Source organism: Artibeus jamaicensis, unplaced genomic scaffold (assembly GCF_021234435.1).
Source record: "Artibeus jamaicensis isolate MK-2021 breed Jamaican fruit bat unplaced genomic scaffold, CSHL_Jam_final contig_466, whole genome shotgun sequence".
NCBI lineage: Eukaryota > Metazoa > Chordata > Mammalia > Chiroptera > Phyllostomidae > Artibeus > Artibeus jamaicensis.
Window position 1 is genome coordinate 19,795,999 of NW_026521844.1, and position 17,280 is coordinate 19,813,278.

General features: G+C 43.6%; 1 protein-coding gene across 1 annotated transcript in view; it reads left to right on the forward strand.

The window, feature by feature from the left end:
- Positions 1-5,736: 5,736 nt before the first annotated feature.
- LSG1 (large 60S subunit nuclear export GTPase 1) overlaps positions 5,737-17,280 on the forward strand; it is a 30,527-nt gene continuing 18,983 nt past the window's right edge. The window contains exons 1-5 of the mRNA XM_037153410.2: positions 5,737-6,134; positions 7,602-7,728; positions 11,536-11,656; positions 11,835-11,921; positions 12,459-12,545. Coding sequence (XP_037009305.2) covers positions 6,036-6,134; positions 7,602-7,728; positions 11,536-11,656; positions 11,835-11,921; positions 12,459-12,545 — 521 coding nt within the window. The 5' untranslated portion in view covers positions 5,737-6,035. The remainder of the gene's footprint in view (positions 6,135-7,601; positions 7,729-11,535; positions 11,657-11,834; positions 11,922-12,458; positions 12,546-17,280) is intronic.

Below are 17,280 nucleotides of genomic sequence, written 5' to 3' on the forward strand. Positions count from 1 at the left end.
CCTTAAAGTGGGCATGATCCAGTATGCACTGATGCAGAGTGCACCTGAGAAGGTACTTCGGGTATGCTGCAGGAGGTGAACCACAGGTGCGAAAGAGTCTGATCGATGATCATGAGGTGTGAGCTAAACACAGAGCACTTTAGCAGTTCAAAGGGAAAAATAACTTCTAGCCAAGCCGTAAAGAAATGAGGGGGTCCACTTCATGCTTCACTGAAGGAGGAGCAGGTTGCGATGGACAGAGACAGAGGCAAGCAGTCCAGAGGGAGAAAATGACTCCCAAGGACAATGGCTGGTACTGAACGTTTATGAGTGAGGCAAAAGCAGGGAACTCAAGCAGGATGGTAGTTCACAGTGCCCTCAACCCTCACATGGCAAACAGGGCAGGATGTAATCTTCTCCCCAAGTTACCACACATGGTGGAAATCCTCATGTGTTTCCCTGAGAACCAGAGTCTGCACACCTACTATGTGTTGGACACTATGTTAAAGGCTTCTGGATGTTTCATCCTTGTAAGAGTGTTGTGGGGTCCATGGCATGCTCTTCATTTTACAGAGAAAATGGGCTGAGATTTGCAGGAGTTAATAAATTTGCCCAAGATTTCCAAAGCCTACGCTCTCTGTGTTTTAGTCACACCAGGGCCTGACCCTGGAGGCTGTTGACCAGCTGACGGAGGTGTCTCTTGAGCTGTGGTGAGTCACTGGAGGCATTTGAGCAGGGACATGTCGTGGTCAGAGCCAGAGCTCACGTCCCAGCCCTGACTCACCGAGGGTCCCAGAGCAAGCTGCTGCCTCTCTCTGGGCCCTCACCTCCCTGTTTGTGAGCTGAGTAATCCCCTTCCGGTTCTAAAATCGTAGGAGGCTGTTTTGGTTTCCTGGGGCTGCCATAACAAATGACCATAATCAGAGTGGCTTAAAACAACAGAAATTGTTTCTCTCACAATCCTGGAGACTGGAAGAAAGAGGCATGCTTCCTTGCTCTTCCTAGTTTCTGGCAGTTGACTGCAGTCCTCGGCTTACAGACGAATCGCTCTGATCTCTGCCTCCATCTTCACATGGTGTTTCTCTCCGTGTCTTCTCTGTGTGTGTCCAAGTTTGAATATTCTTATTAGGACACCCATCAGTGCCTTAGGGCCCACTCCAATCCAGTATGACACTGTTCAGCCCAACACAGGGGCCTTGAAAAGGAGTTGCTGGAGTGAGAGAGGAGCAATAGACAAATCAGATGTTTACAGATTCCAGAGGTCACCATGTGGCCCAAGCCTCCAGAAAGTTTCTCACCATGACCTTTGTTTGCCACGAAGCCCCTCCTTTCACAGGCAGTTTACTAGGAATGTTTGCTACCTGAATAAGACTGAGGCAGAAATGCAAAGGCATGAGAAGGAAGACAAGAAAAGTGAGACTGTGAGCCTTGCAGGTGAGCCTTTTTCATCAGTGCCACCAGAGGCAATGACCAGCGAAGAGGGAGCAGAGTGGTTTGTCCTCTCTGAAGGTGGGAGGAGGAGAAATCCCTATCCCTGCATGGTTAGCATTGATGCAGAATCCTTGGATGGTGACATTTCCATTCGTAGTTATAGTATTTGTGACTAATGATGATTGAATTGGCTAGATGGTAGTTCACAGTGCCCTCAACCCTCACATGGCAAACAGGGCAGGATGTAATCTTCTCCCCGAGTTACCACACGGTGAAAGTGCTGCAAGCCAGCCCAGGCATCCTTTCTGAAGCCACCATTGTGCCTGTTATCTTAGATTGCAGGTAAGGAGTCTGTTAAGCACCTCAGCGGCCCTCTATTTCAACACCCACTTTGAAGTATGAACTTGCTTTAGAACACTCTGACATTTGGTTGTTCAGCCATTGCTTGAAGCCCTCTGGTGGCAGGGATCTCACTACCTTAAAAGGCTGTCTATTCCACCCTTGAACCACTCTGAGTGCAAGAAGGCTCAAACAAATTGAACCTAAAATTGTGACCCTGTACTTTCTCCCCATTTGTTCTAGTTCTGCTTGCCTTGTCTCTACTCAGAACAATCTTCTCTTCCTTCTCTATTTCAGTCTTCACACGAAGAGCAACTGGCCCCCATATACTCTGGGAGTCTTCACCTTTTCCTCATTCCTTTACCATCCAAGTTGACATACTAACACTTAATAGATTTGTCAGTGATTTAAGGGGAGGGGTCATTTTTAGAGAAAAATATCCTTTTGATCAGCAGGCTTTCATGGTGGAGTAGGGTCTAACTGGTAGTATTATTCATAGCTCCCCCACTGACCCGAGCTATTTTACCTTGGGTGAGTCCCTCGGTCAGGTAGATGACCGCTAAAATGTAAGCTTTTGGGGGGAAATGGGCAGTTGGGGGAAGGGAGTTTGTCCAATGCTAACTCCCAATAATCTAGTGATAAATTAGTGAAGGAATGATTTAATTAAAGAAATCTGGTGCTTTCTCTCTGCAGATTTTAGAGTTGGTGATGATTAATTTTACTTCTAGTCTCCTTTCCCTTGTTTTACTCTGCTTAACTTTATTGGATCTCAAAATTTACAACTAGCCCTGGCCAGTGTGGCTCAGTTGTTTGGACATTGTCCTGTAAGCCGAAAGGTCGCAGTTTGATTCTCAGTAAGGGCACACACACACCTGGGTTGTGGGTTTGGTCGTTAGTCGGGGCTTGTGCTAGAAGCAACCAATCGATGTTTCTCTCCCTCTCTTTCTCCCTCCCTTCCTCTCTCTCTAAAACCAGTAAGCCTGTCCCTGGGATGAGGATTCTAAAAATGTATAACTAAAAGTTCAGAACAATAGCAATGCCCTTTCTCAATTGACTGTCGTGAGGAGAAAAAATAATCTCAAAATCATCTCTGCATTAAAGACCCTGGATATTCCACATATAACTACAAGGACTGGGGTAAAATTTATAGGTGTAAATACAGTGTCCATAGGATCTTGTAGCCTGTATCACCAAAGCAAGAGGTCTTTTACACTTTTCATTGCACACACAATGACTTGTATAAGTAGCAATCAATGTTTGATTGAAGTGACTCAGTGGTTTATAATAACCATTTCCAGTAGGGATAAATAGAGAATGACAGCTAGTCAAAGGAAGTTTCCTTACTGATTCAGTGGCTCTGCAGCGACTGGCAGACTTATGTTCACAATTCCCAGCCTTATGCAGACTGCTCCAATGTCCTTGTGGAACACGGTGGTATAGAGAGTGGGAGAGGGGAGGAGCAGGGCTGCAGTCTTGCCTTGGAACAATTTTTCATCCACTGACACATTTTTGGCCAAGGGCTGAAAGGAAAAAACAGGAACCCCACGCACTTTCACCTCTCCCTTCCCAGACTGATGTGGATCCCAGAGGCTCAACAGTGTGGAGCTGGAGTGAAAGTTACTTCAAGGTTTGTTCCCAGGTGTGGGTGTCCTGGTTGTAACTACATTTGTTTAGCCACAGTAAATCAAGTGTTATGTAACATCACAAATGAGGACCACTCCCTGTGTTGTTTTTGGAAGCTGCAGAGGAGGCTTCCAATCCTGAAATCAATGCAACCTCCTTCAGGGGTCAGCTGTTTAGAGAACTGCAGCTTCATCATGAGGGGTCAGCCATGTGGGAAGTCAGGAGGATCTGATCAGTCTTCCAGGCATAAGCCCAGTGGAGGAGCGTCCTGACAAAGTGAAGAGGGAAGTCTGGCTGGGTTGTGGTGTTTCCTGAAGTGTGTGGGTGGAATGACTTCTACAGCTGGAAGGTATGGACCTGGGCTGATTCATCTTTGCAACCCCCTCACTTGGGCAGCAGCCAGCACCTTGCCCCACCCTTCACCACCACCACCATCATCATTCTCCCCTCATTCTCACTTGGTCCTCTGAATATGGACCCATGATCTTATCAGCATCTTCAATTCCCTTCCTCACTCTTTTTAATGAACTAGCATCATAATCACTCAACATGGGTGAATTATACATCTGGATTCTTACCTGCATAAACCAGTTTTGGGGGGAAAATTTGTTCAGCTGTGAAAATTGGTATGCCACAAACTACTAGGCAATGACCTTGTGGCATTATCTTATTTGCTACTTCCACAGGACAGGATTGTTATCCCTACTAACCAGATAAGAAAACTGAGGCTCTTCTCTCTCTGGGGCAGATTTGAGGAACATCTTGGGGGAATATTAAAATTACTTATGCCGTACTTATTTGTCAGTTTTGAACAGTTGCTGCTATTTTAATCTTACAATGTCAGTGTCTTTTTTGATTCTCCACCAGACTTGATTAACTTATAACTTTATTTGGTCAAGATTTTTTGGAGTCCATGAGAATGACTATAGAAACCCAAAATGTTTGCTTTTCTAAATCTCTCAAAGCGACAAAATCTGGAAAAGGAGGACGAAGTCCTGACTGAGCTCTAGGAATGAGGTGGCAGGTTTCTTTTATATCATCTTATTATTATTATTATTATTATTGTCATTAGAATGCAAAAGTCATTTAACTGCTTTATCTTTAACTTCTATGCTGCAAGAGAACTGTCCACTTATTCTCTTCTATGAGTCTTCTCCATTTTACTCCTGGAGATTATGTTCAAGATTTTTTTTAAAGATATACTGTTTCTGAGTTGAGAATGGGAGAAACCACGTTCTGATGCTTTCCATTACTGATCTGCACGCGCTGACTTCCCACAGCCTATGCAGTACACAGCGTGGCCTTGGCAGGAAATCCAGAGACCGGTGGATGACATGTCCCAGTTCTGCATGCCCTTAACTTGCTGTTTCCAACTTGCATGTATCTTCATCCACATCACAGGAGAGTAGACTTATCTTGCTACTCAAAGCATGACCCATGGACCAGACTGGCAACATTAGCATCACCTGGGAGTTTGTTAGAAGTACAGAATCCCTGGCCACATCCCAGACCTTGTAAATTAACATCTGTTACAGAGATTTCCAGGAGGGTTCATATACACATTAAAGTTTGAAAAGCACTTGGTTCAAAATACATGTTAACAACCCTCTTTCTCTCCTTTCACCAGGAACATGTAACATAGCTGATAGAACCTGGGTTCGACTTCGGACACCACACATATCCCACCTGACCTGAGCAAGCTGCTTCCTCTCCAAGCATCGTATCACTGAGGTGGTCCGCCTGACTAACAAAACGTAGGTAAAATCCCCAGCATCTCCAGGACTCCAACCTGACTTTTTATATTCCCATTACAGGGCACTAACGGTAAAGTGAGAACAAAAGCCCAGGCCGCAGAACAGAGCCGCCTCACTGTTTTCGCTTTACTTACAGGAAAGTTTTAATACAATTATAACTGGAAATTTTAAACTTTTTACAATTAAAGTTGGCTCTTGAAAAAGGCAGTGGTTGGAGCACCAAGAAAATCCTCCTATAACTACTATTTGAAATAAAGCTTTTAAATCAGATCCTGTTGGTTTCCCTGCAATTTTGCCAAGCTCTGGAAGCATTATTCCTCCTTTTGTTCCGAACTCCTAATGAGGCAGGGCTTTTTTCCCTCCCCAATAGGCAGCTCGGGAAGACTAAGAAAACAAAAATTTAGTTGCCGGGACTCCAAGCGGTGGGGCCAAACCTTCAGACACCCGCTGAAAACAAGAAGCAAGAGGCAAAGTAATTCGTGCAAAGGCTCAGAAACACCCTTCCCACGGGTCCCCGCCTTCTTCTGACGAAAACAGCAGGGAGGCGGGGTTACCACCGCCAGTACCACGGCCCGTTTCCTAGACCTTCCGGGTTCCTCGCCGGACGCGGAAGACCGATGCACGAGTTTGGAAGGTACCATGCTCTGATTCAGCCCCCACTTTCAAATTTTGAGCGATTACCAGAGATAGCTATAGAAAGTTAAGTTACCAGAAAACTCGAGATTTTTTTTTCAACGAGAATGGCAGACCCGAGATATAAGGAGGCAGTTTTGAGCAAGTTATTTCTGTTTATGTTCAACGCGGGCCTTCACTCCTTGGGCTCGCTGATAACGTCACTTCCTGGGGTCCGGCGCTGGAATAGTGGAAAACGTGCACTTCGGGCACATCAAGTTTGGCGTTTGTGTTGCAATGAGCCGCAAGAAAGCGCCGGGAACTGGATCCCTCGGCCGGGCACTTATCCGCCATCAGACTCAGCGGAGCCGTAGCCATCGTCACACCGACTCCTGGGTGAGACAGATCTTGTCATCTTTTTCAGCCTTTCTGTCCGGCTGTGGGAGTGAATGCTGCGAATCCTGGTAGGGTTTTGAAGGATGAGTACGTTTCTCCCAGGCCGATAATCAGGTCCTTTTTACGGAGAAGCAGAGGACACAAAGGTGGAGGCTTAACAGTAGGACTAATGATGAAGCAGGAGTGAGATCTTGAAGGGTCTTTATGTCAGGATAACAGTTTGGTCTTTGCCTCACAAGACATGGGGGCGTTTGGAAGTGAGAGACGCAAATTCTACTTCTTTTTGTATTAATTAGTTCAAAGAAATGACCCCCTAAGAATGGCTGGTTGCTACTAGAAATCCAACGTATCTCTCATTCCTGCTTCATCCTTATTTTTTCCTAGTAGTAGCCCTTAAAGAGGAACACTTCATCTCCGGGCTGTGGCTGGCCCATTGTTTTCCCAGGGCTAGAAAAGGTCATAGTTTTATGACCTCGAAAAATGGACGAAGTGGTTTGACTTGTGCTTGCTATTTTGACCATTCATAACCCCAGGTATTTGAGACAAGAGTCTGCTAAAGTCAAATATGTCCCTGGGACTAACTGTTCGTGTGCTGCTGATTTCCATTCATATAATATGCAGAGTAAGCCGCATTCGGTGCTCATCCGGGTTCACTAGGTTAGAGTTACTCTGGACGTTAGATTACTGATAACTTCAATGGACTTTGAAGCAGCTTGTCATTAATGTAACCTTTAGGAGAAGTGCTGAGAAGATCGAATATGAATTGTAAAGAACTGGATTCTAATCCTTACTCTGACTTTCGCTGATTCTGTGGCCTTGGTCAGACCTTTTAACCTTCAGGGTTTTTTTCCCTTTTATTTGTACCTGTACTGAGCATGTAGCTGGAGTGGTGTTTTTCAACTCCTGGTTGTGTCTGGGAATCAGTTAAGGAGGTGGCAACTAGAGGGTTTTTAATCCAACAAAAAAGAATTCAAAATATCAGTGTGTTACATGTAGTAAGATAACTTTGCTTTTGGATAGTTTTTAATTATTATTTTACTCTACTGAGTGGTACATAATTGTGTCATTATGTGTAGAACAGCATTTGGGTCACTGTGGAAAACTTACTCTGGGGCTCATAAAAAATTTTGACTACTCTGTGGCTGCCGGGACCAGAGAGTCTATGTTCAAATTTCACCTCTATCACTTATTAGTTACAACTCTAGGTAGTTTATTTTTATCTATTTAAGCCTGTTTCCTTATCAAGTAAAATAGAGAGACATTAAAATTTACTTCAAAAGATTTCAAAAATTAAATGAAAAAAATGAGGTAAGAAAGTGCTCCTATAAATGTTAGTTATTACTCGCTTTGACTCTAAAGCTGCTGACATGACACTCAAGACAGCGGAATAGTTAGTTCTTGGGGGTTAGAGTTTGGATGTCAAAAGCAGAAGAGAGGAGCTATATTTTTACCCTGTTTCGTTCACAGCTGCACACAAGTGAACTCAATGATGGCTATGATTGGGGTCGCCTTAACCTTCAGTCGGTGACTGAGCAGAGCTCCCTGGATGACTTCCTTGCTACTGCAGAACTTGCAGGAACAGAGTTTGTAGCTGGTAAGTTGTTTATTGCTGAGGGTTTGTGACAATGGTCACATTTCTGTCTTTGCTGACTAGATACAAATAAATCTACTTGGAACTGTTTTGCAGACCCTGCTAAATTCATAAATGAGCATAAGGGGAGATATCCCAGAAGCATTATGGGGAGGTCTAGTAGTACTCAAGGTGTGAGTTATACAGAATGTGCCACAGCTTGTGGGTTGAGCCTGAGAATTTGCATGTCTAACAAGTTCTCAGATAATGCTGTATTTTAACAGTGAATACTTGGAAACAACCTACATGCTCAATAGGTGGGAAAATGGCTAAGGAAACAGTGGTATGGACATGCTGTGCAATACTATTCGATCGTTAAAAGGAATGCAGTAAGTTTCCGAATACTAACGTGAAGGATCTCCGAGACCAATTACCAATTATGAACAGATCAAGTTAGTGCAGAATAGTGTGTATGGTGTGGCAGCATTTGCATTTAAAAAATCTTACCTAGGTACTAGACTTAATGGGATGATCACTTCATAAGTTACATAAAAGTCTAATCATGACGTTGTATCCCTAAAACTAATTAAAATACTGTATATCCACTGTAATTGAACATTTTAAAAATATTTTAAAAAATGGACCAGTCGATATATGTATGTGTATTAGAGGGGGAAACTTGGAAAGCTATGCATTTAATCAATAATCTCAAGGGAGGGAACTGAAATTGCTGGAGTGGGGTGAGGATTGGGGGTTGGTCAGAGAAAAATGCCTTTATGGTTGAGTTTTTTACGAGGAGAGTTGATGTATTGTGTAAATGTGTAAGTAAAAGTTAATTTTTAAAACCATGAAACAAAATAGAGATGAATAAGGAAATGGAGCAAAGTTTGACTCTAGAAGGAGGTGGCAACAGAATGCAATCAAAAACAAAGTTGGAGGGGTAGCTTCCTGTGATAGAAGTGCAGCGTCCTCCAAAGCTGAGAGAAGGAAGAAGGAAGCCGAAGGGGAGCACACGTTTAGAAACGTGTGGGTGCGCAGCTGAGGGGGGTGCATATCTTAACAGTTTGGATTTTTCTCTTAGTAAGGTAGAAGGCCATCTTCTGAAAGGAAGTGGACAGATGAGGAGTAGGGAGCTGAAGGAGAGTATTTACAATTTAGGGAATGAGAGAGAAAAACCACGAACAAAGACTTTCTTCCTTCTGTGGAAAATCCTAAGGACTTAGCTGATGTTGAACCCATATACTTGTAGTGATACTGATATTGTGATACAATAAGAAACTTATATATTTGGTCCTCTGCCTGGGTTCTTGACATGAAAATTTCAAAATTACCTTTGGAATCTCTGGTGCAATTGGAGTGTCTTTTTGTATGCTGTGGTAATTGCTGGTTGTTGGACCCCTGGGTGCCTTCGGAATGAGGGTTGGTCTTTTAAACAGAATGGGGCATAATTAGACTTGGAACTTGGAGCCCCACCTCCAGGGAGGGGGGGAAGGTCTGGAGTATAATCACTAATGGGCAGTGATTTAAAAAGTCGTGCCTACATAATGAGACCTCTATGAATCTTTTGAAAATCCACTAAAATTTCTTACTAAAATTTATTATAAACCTTTACTTTCTTTTCATTAATAATGTAAAGGTGATAGAACTTAGTTCACAATTCTGTGGCCTGCAGACAACACTGGCTGCTAGACACACAGGGACACTGATCCCTAACCTGGAGGCTCCAGGTTTCAGCCATCCGTGCACCCCAGGACTGCATGCGGAATTGTGTGCATGTGTGCGTTGGTGCATTTTTGGATGCAGCGATGGTCTGTGGTTTTTCAGTAGGTTCTCATGTGAGTCCCTGACCTAACAAAGGAGTGCCAAATAATGGCAAGTGAAATGCTCCCTGGGGATTCTACTTTTTAGAAGATGGCACTCGTTTTTAATTTTCAGTAAATAAGGGAAGGTTTGGTATTGTGATGTAATAACATATATTTGGTCTTCATCCCCAGTTTCTGATACAGAAAGCTTCTAAAATCCTTACAACTTCTTGAGAGATGAGGGCTAGAGAGCGTTTGTGCTATGAGGTGACTAGTGGGCCCCTAGGTAACTTCTGCGTGGGTGGGGAGGGGCTGAGTACCACAGGAACCTCCAACCACATGATTAGAGTGTGGGAATTTTCAGCAAATACCCGCCCGCCCCCCCCCCCCCACACACACACACACACACAGCCTCTGGAGATGCTGAGGGTTGAGTTAATCACCACTGACAATAAGCATTCGTGCCTGCCTGATGAAGCCTCCATAAAACCCATTCGTGGATTTGGCACCTGGAGTGAAGTGGTGGGACAGAGCCCTTATACCTGTGGAGTCTGACGGAATACAGTTAAATTGTAGGACACTGGCTGATGTGTGGAGAGTTGGAGACTCGGTTGCTGGTGTGGGAAACCCACACACTTGGTGTCAGAAGTGCTGGTAGTAAACACAGTTCAGAGACCAGTGGCCGCATTGTCGTATGGGTACTTGGAGCAGCACTCCAAGTGCCCATACAAAATGTACAAAAATGAGGAGAAAAGACAGTCGGCTTTACCTAAGGTTGGAGATTTGGGAATGGGTGCAGTGGAATAATGAATACGGATGTTCAATCATTGGTCGAATGTATGTGCCGTATGGTTTTAGCCAAATAGGGGAAGAAGTGAAGCTACGAGCTGGGTGACGGACTGGGAGAAGAGTAGAGAATCAGAGGGCCAGAGGTGTTTACAGTGGTTGGCCATTGGGTAGGAGATGACCACTGAAGGAGGAATCAGTTTGAAAGAGTTACCAAGTGTATGTAGCTCAGTGGTGTGTGTTTTGACTGTTGGCCGAGGATGACATGCAAGAGAATGGCGGTTGAACTCTAGGTTACTAGACTGAGCAGACCAAAGTCCTAGATGGAGTTGGTGGTCTGAGAAGGATGACAGACCACACTTCGCCTAAAGGTCACAATTCTGTGGCCTGCAGACAACACTGGCTGCTAGACACACAGGGACACTGATCCCTAACCTGGAGGCTACAGGTTTCAGCCATCTGTGCACCCCTAGGACTGCATGCGGAATTGTGTGCATTGGTGCATTTTGTGTGTGTGTGTGCTGCAGATGTCATGTTATCTTTGAATAGGACCTTCTCTTGGCATTTTGGTAATAAGCTTAGCTGGCTTTCTAGATTCTTATCTCAGTGAGGTCACCTGCCCAAGGGGACTAGGGAGCTGCACGTAGTGTGTCGTGGAATGGAGTGACCTGGAGCAACTCTGGAATGGCTGCCGGGGCAAGAGGAGGGCGGGTAGTAGAGCCCTAGAATAGAGGTCTCTGTGGTTTATGCACGGACTTCACACTTCTTTCACTATTTGAATTCATATACAGCCCTAGTCGGGTGTTCACCATAAATATCTTACGTCAGTCACAGCGGTGCAGTAGTGCACCTTTTCTGACTGAAGTGAGACTGCTGCATCTTGGCTTCCCCGCCCATTCCCACTGGCTTACAATTCTTCCTGCGTAAAATGAATGAAGAGATTGGTTTTAGTGAATCTTTACAACTGCTTCCCACTCTTACTGCATTTAGTATATGGAATTTTATAAAATTAGTACTTGAAAAATAGTTGACCTTTTGCAAACTTTCATAAAGATCTTTTTTTCTTTCTTTTGATAGAAAATTTTATTTGGAAATTATAATTTATCCAAGGCTAGAGGAATCTAAATCAAAAAAGCTTAAGTTCTGTTTTTAGGTGCTCATATTTTTAGTTTTTGAAGTAATGACCAATATTCACTATCTATATTGCCTCTTAAGTAACAGTACTTTTCTGTTCCATAAACAGAAAAGCTTAATATTAAGTTTGTGCTTCCTGAGGCCAAAACTGGACTGCTGTCTTTCGAGGAGAGCCAGAGAATTAAGAAGCTCCAGGAAGAGAACAAACAGTTCTTGTGCATACCAAGGAGGTGAGTCGAACGACAAAGTAGAACCTTACAAGGCACCACAAGGCCACTGAGGATCAATTTTTTAAGGTGGCATACACTTTTTTCCTGCTAGCTTCTCTCAGTAGCCATTATTAATCCAAATCTCCTGTTTTATTTTGGTAACTCACGTGGAATTTTTTTGCCTCTGTGATTGTTTCAGACCAAAGTGGGACAAAAATACTAGCCCTGAAGAACTCAAACAGGCAGAGAAAGATAACTTTCTAGAATGGAGGCGTCAGCTTGTCCGGTGAGTGTTAAACTATTTGAAGATTCGTCTTGAAATTCCAAGTCAGACATTTTGGTGTGTTTGCATGGCTGTTTGCATTTTTAAATCTTGATTCTTTAAAAAGGAAAATGGTAGGTTTCCTCTTTCAAGTGCAAACTGGAGTGTGTGCAGACAGCACTGCTGGCTGCATGGGAATCCTTGCGCAAAGGCTGCGAGTTGGCTGGTCTGCTCCAGCGCTGTCCCGGTCTCTCCTTTGTACCCTTCTCCAGCCACAGTTACCCCGCAGGTGAGCACCGCCCTCGAGCGGTCCTCCCGGAGGAGGTGGATGGATGCCTTAGAGAAACGTCATTTCATGTGATAGATAACCTCTCAGGGTTTAAATAGATTAAGTATAAAACTTGAATTTGTTTTTCTTTATTGCCTCAGCAGAAAGTATGTTAAAATAATTTGTCGGTATTTGTGTACTTGCTTTTGAATGTGATGTATTCGAGTATTTATATTACTGAAAACCTTCTATTATAATCTGGCAAAGTTATAAACCTATCATTTTAAAGCCAGGCTAGAAGAGGAACAAAAGCTGATATTGACTCCATTTGAAAGAAATTTGGACTTTTGGCGCCAGCTTTGGAGGGTGATTGAGAGAAGGTAAATCACCACTGGGGAGTGGTGAAGTTGTTGTGTTATATTGGGTTTGGGTATTAATATAAGTTTACAGGCCCAGGGATGGGGCGGGCAGGATTAAACTATGCAAAGGGCTGTTGAGAATTATTATGAAAACTGTAAGTATGATACTATTTTTATATAGATTTTTTTTGTCATTAGATGAACACACTGACAAGCTTGTGAGAATGGTGAATGTTTTCTGTAAGATGAGTTCTGAAGCAACTGTAGTTATTTCAGCAAATGTATATTGAATTTCTACTGGTGATATGGAAAATATGGGTGTGAAAAGGGGTAGGTGCCTACCTGCAAAGAGAGGGTGAAGGGGGCAGGCAAAGAGCCAGGCGCCAGGGCAGATGAATGGAATGCAGTCTTCGCACTTAGGTAACAAACCTGGTGAAGTGTCACCAGGTTACTCTGCACAGCAGAGTGCAGTTCCTACAGCATTGCGGATAGAAAGGAGGTGGGCCAGGTCCCAGCAGGAGGAGGACCAGTTGATAAAGGTTGGGGGAATGAAATGATTTATTTTCATTGGGATTTGAACTTGAGAAATTAAGAATGGGAGATTTTCGGTCTTTTTTTTTTAATGCACTGATTGTTGATGTTGATGAATCAGCTTTCTCCAGTCTCACCTCTTAATATAATTCAGCGATTTTCAACTATACTGCAAAGGTTGTTAAAGCATGCAGTGCCTGACTATTTTAGACAGGCACACTGACCTCCCTACCCTTAGATTGTCAAATTAAAAAATGCCAGCAGCCAACACAACAATAGCCGTCCAGTGTGAATAAATCAAAAGGACACCTATTTTTTTTTGGCAAGTTGGCAAAATTATTTGGTGTGCCGCAGATTTTAGTATTAGTTTACATGTACTGTGAGATGAAGAAGGTTGAAAATCATTGGTATAGTTAAAGGTTTTTGTTTTCTTCAGAGTGTCTGAATTATTTACAAGGACTTCATACATAAAGCTTATATTTGAAATGATGGCTTTTTAACAAGGAAGCTTCAGGTTGTATTTTTTTGAAATCTATAGAATACACCAAGTGAGCACATTAGGAAACAGGATTTTTATTGGTTCTTGGAAAAGATTACTTCCGCATTTAGCATTGTTAGGCAAACAAACAAACAAACAAACAAACAAAACGCCTCTTGGATTAAATTTGTGAAATGGGTCCGGCGTGGTTGCCTGGTTGAATGCAACAGGGAAATGTCCTCAACATCCCTGCTCAGATGGATTTCAGGCCCATCCCCCACCCTCGCCTTCAGAACTACCCCTGATGCTTCTAATCCTGGGCTTTCCCTGGGACACTGGGGCAGGACCAGGCTTGCATCTTATGGGCTTGGCATTTCTTAGTTGCTGTTCTTTCTTTTTGTCCTAATGAGTTCCAGCCTTTCCATTCTTTTTTTTTTTTTGTAGATATTGAGAGGGAGCAGAGATAACCAAGTGTGCCTCCGTGTCAGCAGGATGGCCCTTTACCCACTTCTTCTGCCCCTAAATAAGTGATTGGTTTCCCTAGCATGACCCTGTGCTTGAGAAACTTTTAGCATCAATCAGACTATAGTATTATTTGCTTTATTTTTCTTTCGTGGTATTTCTCGTTTCATAAGAGGGAACATATTTCTACTTCACTGCATATAGTGTATTTTTATTGTATTCTGTTGTTTATTACAGTTGTCCCAGTTTTTCCCCCTTTTACCCCCTCCGCCCAGCACCCCCCACTCCCTCAGGCAGTCCCCACACCATTGTTCCTGTGCATGGGTCAAGCACACAAGTTCTTTGGCTACTCCATTTCCTATCCTGTACTTAACATCCCCATGGCCATTCTGTAACTGCCTATTTGTACTTCTGAATCCCCTCCCCTCTTCACCCATTTCCCCACACCCCCACCCCAAACATGGCAACCATCAAAACACTTTCTGTATCATGATACTCTCTCTGTTCTGCTTATTTGCTTAGTTAGTTAGATTCAATTGTTGATAGATTCATAGTTTTGTTCTTAGTTTTGAATATTTTGTTGTTCATAGATTTGATCTTTCTCTTAAATAAGTTCCCTTAACGTTTCATATAATTGTTTGGTGATGATAAACTCCTTTAGTTTTTTTCTTGTCTGGGAAGCTCTTTATCTGCCCTTTGATTCTAAATGATAGCTTTCCCGGGTAGAGCAGTCTTGGCTGTAGGTCCCTGCTTCTCATGACTTTTGAATGTTTCTTGTCAGTCCTTTCTTCAAAGTTTCTTTTGAGAAATCATCTGAAAATCTTATGGAAACTTCTTTGTAGTTTACTAACTGTTTGTCTTGCTGCTTTTAAGATTCTCTCTTTATCTTTAATCTTTGGCACTTTAATTATGATATGTCTTGGAGGGGCCCTCTTTCAGTCTATCTTGTTTGGGACTCTGTGCTTCCTGGACTTGCATGTCTATTTCCTTCATCAAATTAGGGAAGTTTTCTTTCATTATTTTTTGAAATAGATTTCTAATTTCTTGCTCTTTCTTTTCTCTTTGTGGCATCCCTAGATACAAAAGTTGGAATTGCTGAAAGTTGCCCCACAGGTTGCTTATACAGTCCTCATTTTTTGGATTCTCTTCTTCCTGTTCTAGTTGGTGGTTTTTTGCTGCCTTATGTTCCAAATCATTTATCTGATTCTCTGCTTCATCCACTCTACTATTGTTTCCCTGTAAATTGTTTTTTTTATTTCAGTTAATGTATCCTTCAATTCTGACTGGATCTTTTTTATGCTGTTCAGGTTCTCACTAACTTTCTTAAGCATCCTTATAATATTTTGAGCTCTGCATCTGATAGATTGTTTATCTCCATTTTGTTTAGTTCTTTTTTTAGAGTTTTGATCCATTCTTTCATTTGCACCATGATTCTTTGTCTCCTCGTTTTTGCAGCCTCCCTGTGTTTGTTTCTATGTGTTGTGTAACACTGCTTTGACTTCATGTCTTGGTAATGTGGCCTAATGTAGTAGGTGTCCTGTATGGTGCGCTGGCACAGCCTCCCCCATCACCAAAGCTGGGTACTCGAGGTGCACCCTTTGTGTGTGCTGAGTACACCTTCCTTTGTAGTTGAGCTTTGATTTCTGTTGGCAGGTCAGTGGGAGGGATTTTCCCAAGTCAGTCAGCTGCAAGGACTGGCTGTGACCACTGACCACCAGCCTCCACCCTCCATGAAGGATCAGTTGTGCAGGGGAAGGGTCGAGGTGCTCCTGTGTGGTCTGTGTGGACTGTGTGGTCCACTGGGCACCCAGGCTCTGGGGTTTCCCAGGTGGTGCAAGCCAAGCTTAGCACCCACCTGTGTTTTGCCAGGGCCACCCTGCCTGAGTTATAAAGCAGTCAGAGATGACTGCTACTTGTGCTGGGTGTGGAGGTTCCCAGGCAAAGCCAAGCTGTGAATCTAGGCTGGTTGCTGCTAGTGCCAGGCCTTGGGCCCCTTAGCAAGGGGTAGAGGGGGTGGGGTCTCACTGAGGCTGGCTGTTGCTTGTTTGAGAGGTTTTAGGAAGTTGTGAAGCATGAGCATTTGTATGGAAAAGCAGCTTGGGGTAAGGCGGAGTCTGGAGTCTTTGGGGATCTCCAGGGCAAGGCAAACAGTGTTAGCCAGAGTGGTGGAGTCTCAGATAAGCCACCAGCCTACCTACTCTGCAGGGAGGGTTCGGAAAAGGGATGGTGGCTCACCTTTCTGTCTGGGAGAAAGCTATTCCCCAGCTCTCACCTCGGTGGCAGACACTTCAGTTATTCCCTTTATGCCACTGGTGCCTTTCAAGCTGCTACCCTGGTGCGGAAGCTCAGAGGGAGTGAATCTGATTAAGATTGCATGTGGGTTCTTTAAGAAGAACTGCTTGGGACTCCAGAAATTTCTTCCATGGACTCAATCCCTGCTGGTTTCTGCAACCAGAAGTTATGGGGGCTTACCTTCCTGGCACTGGAACCTTGGCTGGGGTCCTGGTGTGGGGCTGGGACTTCTCACTCCTGAGAGATCCCTCCCAAATTTTTATCCACCACATGTGGGTGAGAGACCAGCCCATTCCACATCTGTGCCTCTCCTACCAGTCTGGATGGATGTGGTTTCTTTAATTCCCTAGTTGTCAGACTCCATTCAGCTTGATTTCTGATGGTTCTGAGTAATGGTTAGTCTGTATTTCCGTCATAACTTTGATGTGGCTGTGCAAGGAGGCGAGCTGTGTTTCCCTGTTCGAATGTAGTGTGTTTTATGTGGCAGTTGATCTGAGTTACATAGAATTATTATCAATAAAGTGACTACTGCCACATCTTTTAACAGGAAATACGTATTGGTGGGTTCTACACAACAGATGTCTCCTGTTTGGTAACAGGCAGCTAAACCATCTGTCTCTTTAATTACAAAAGTAGTTTATCAGAAAAGATTTGATGTATAACGTGGATTGAAGTGCAGGAAACTGCTGTGGCACTGAGGGCAGAACCCAGCATTCCAGCAACGCGGCTGCTTCCACTGCATTGCACCAGCCCTTCCTGGTGCACAGTTGGCGCTTTTCTCTGCACCCTAATTCAGCACCGGAAGCAAGCCACATTAAATTGGTCGTGTTTCCTTACTGATGTTTCTAAGCTGGTTATTCTCATGCTTTCTGCATGTTTGGTAGGTAGATATATTGTTTGTTGGACCTTGTAATTTTAGTTCATCAGGCTTTGTCCTTTTTTTTTTTTGCAGTCATTTCTACATGTACTCTTAAATCATCACAGTGACAGTGG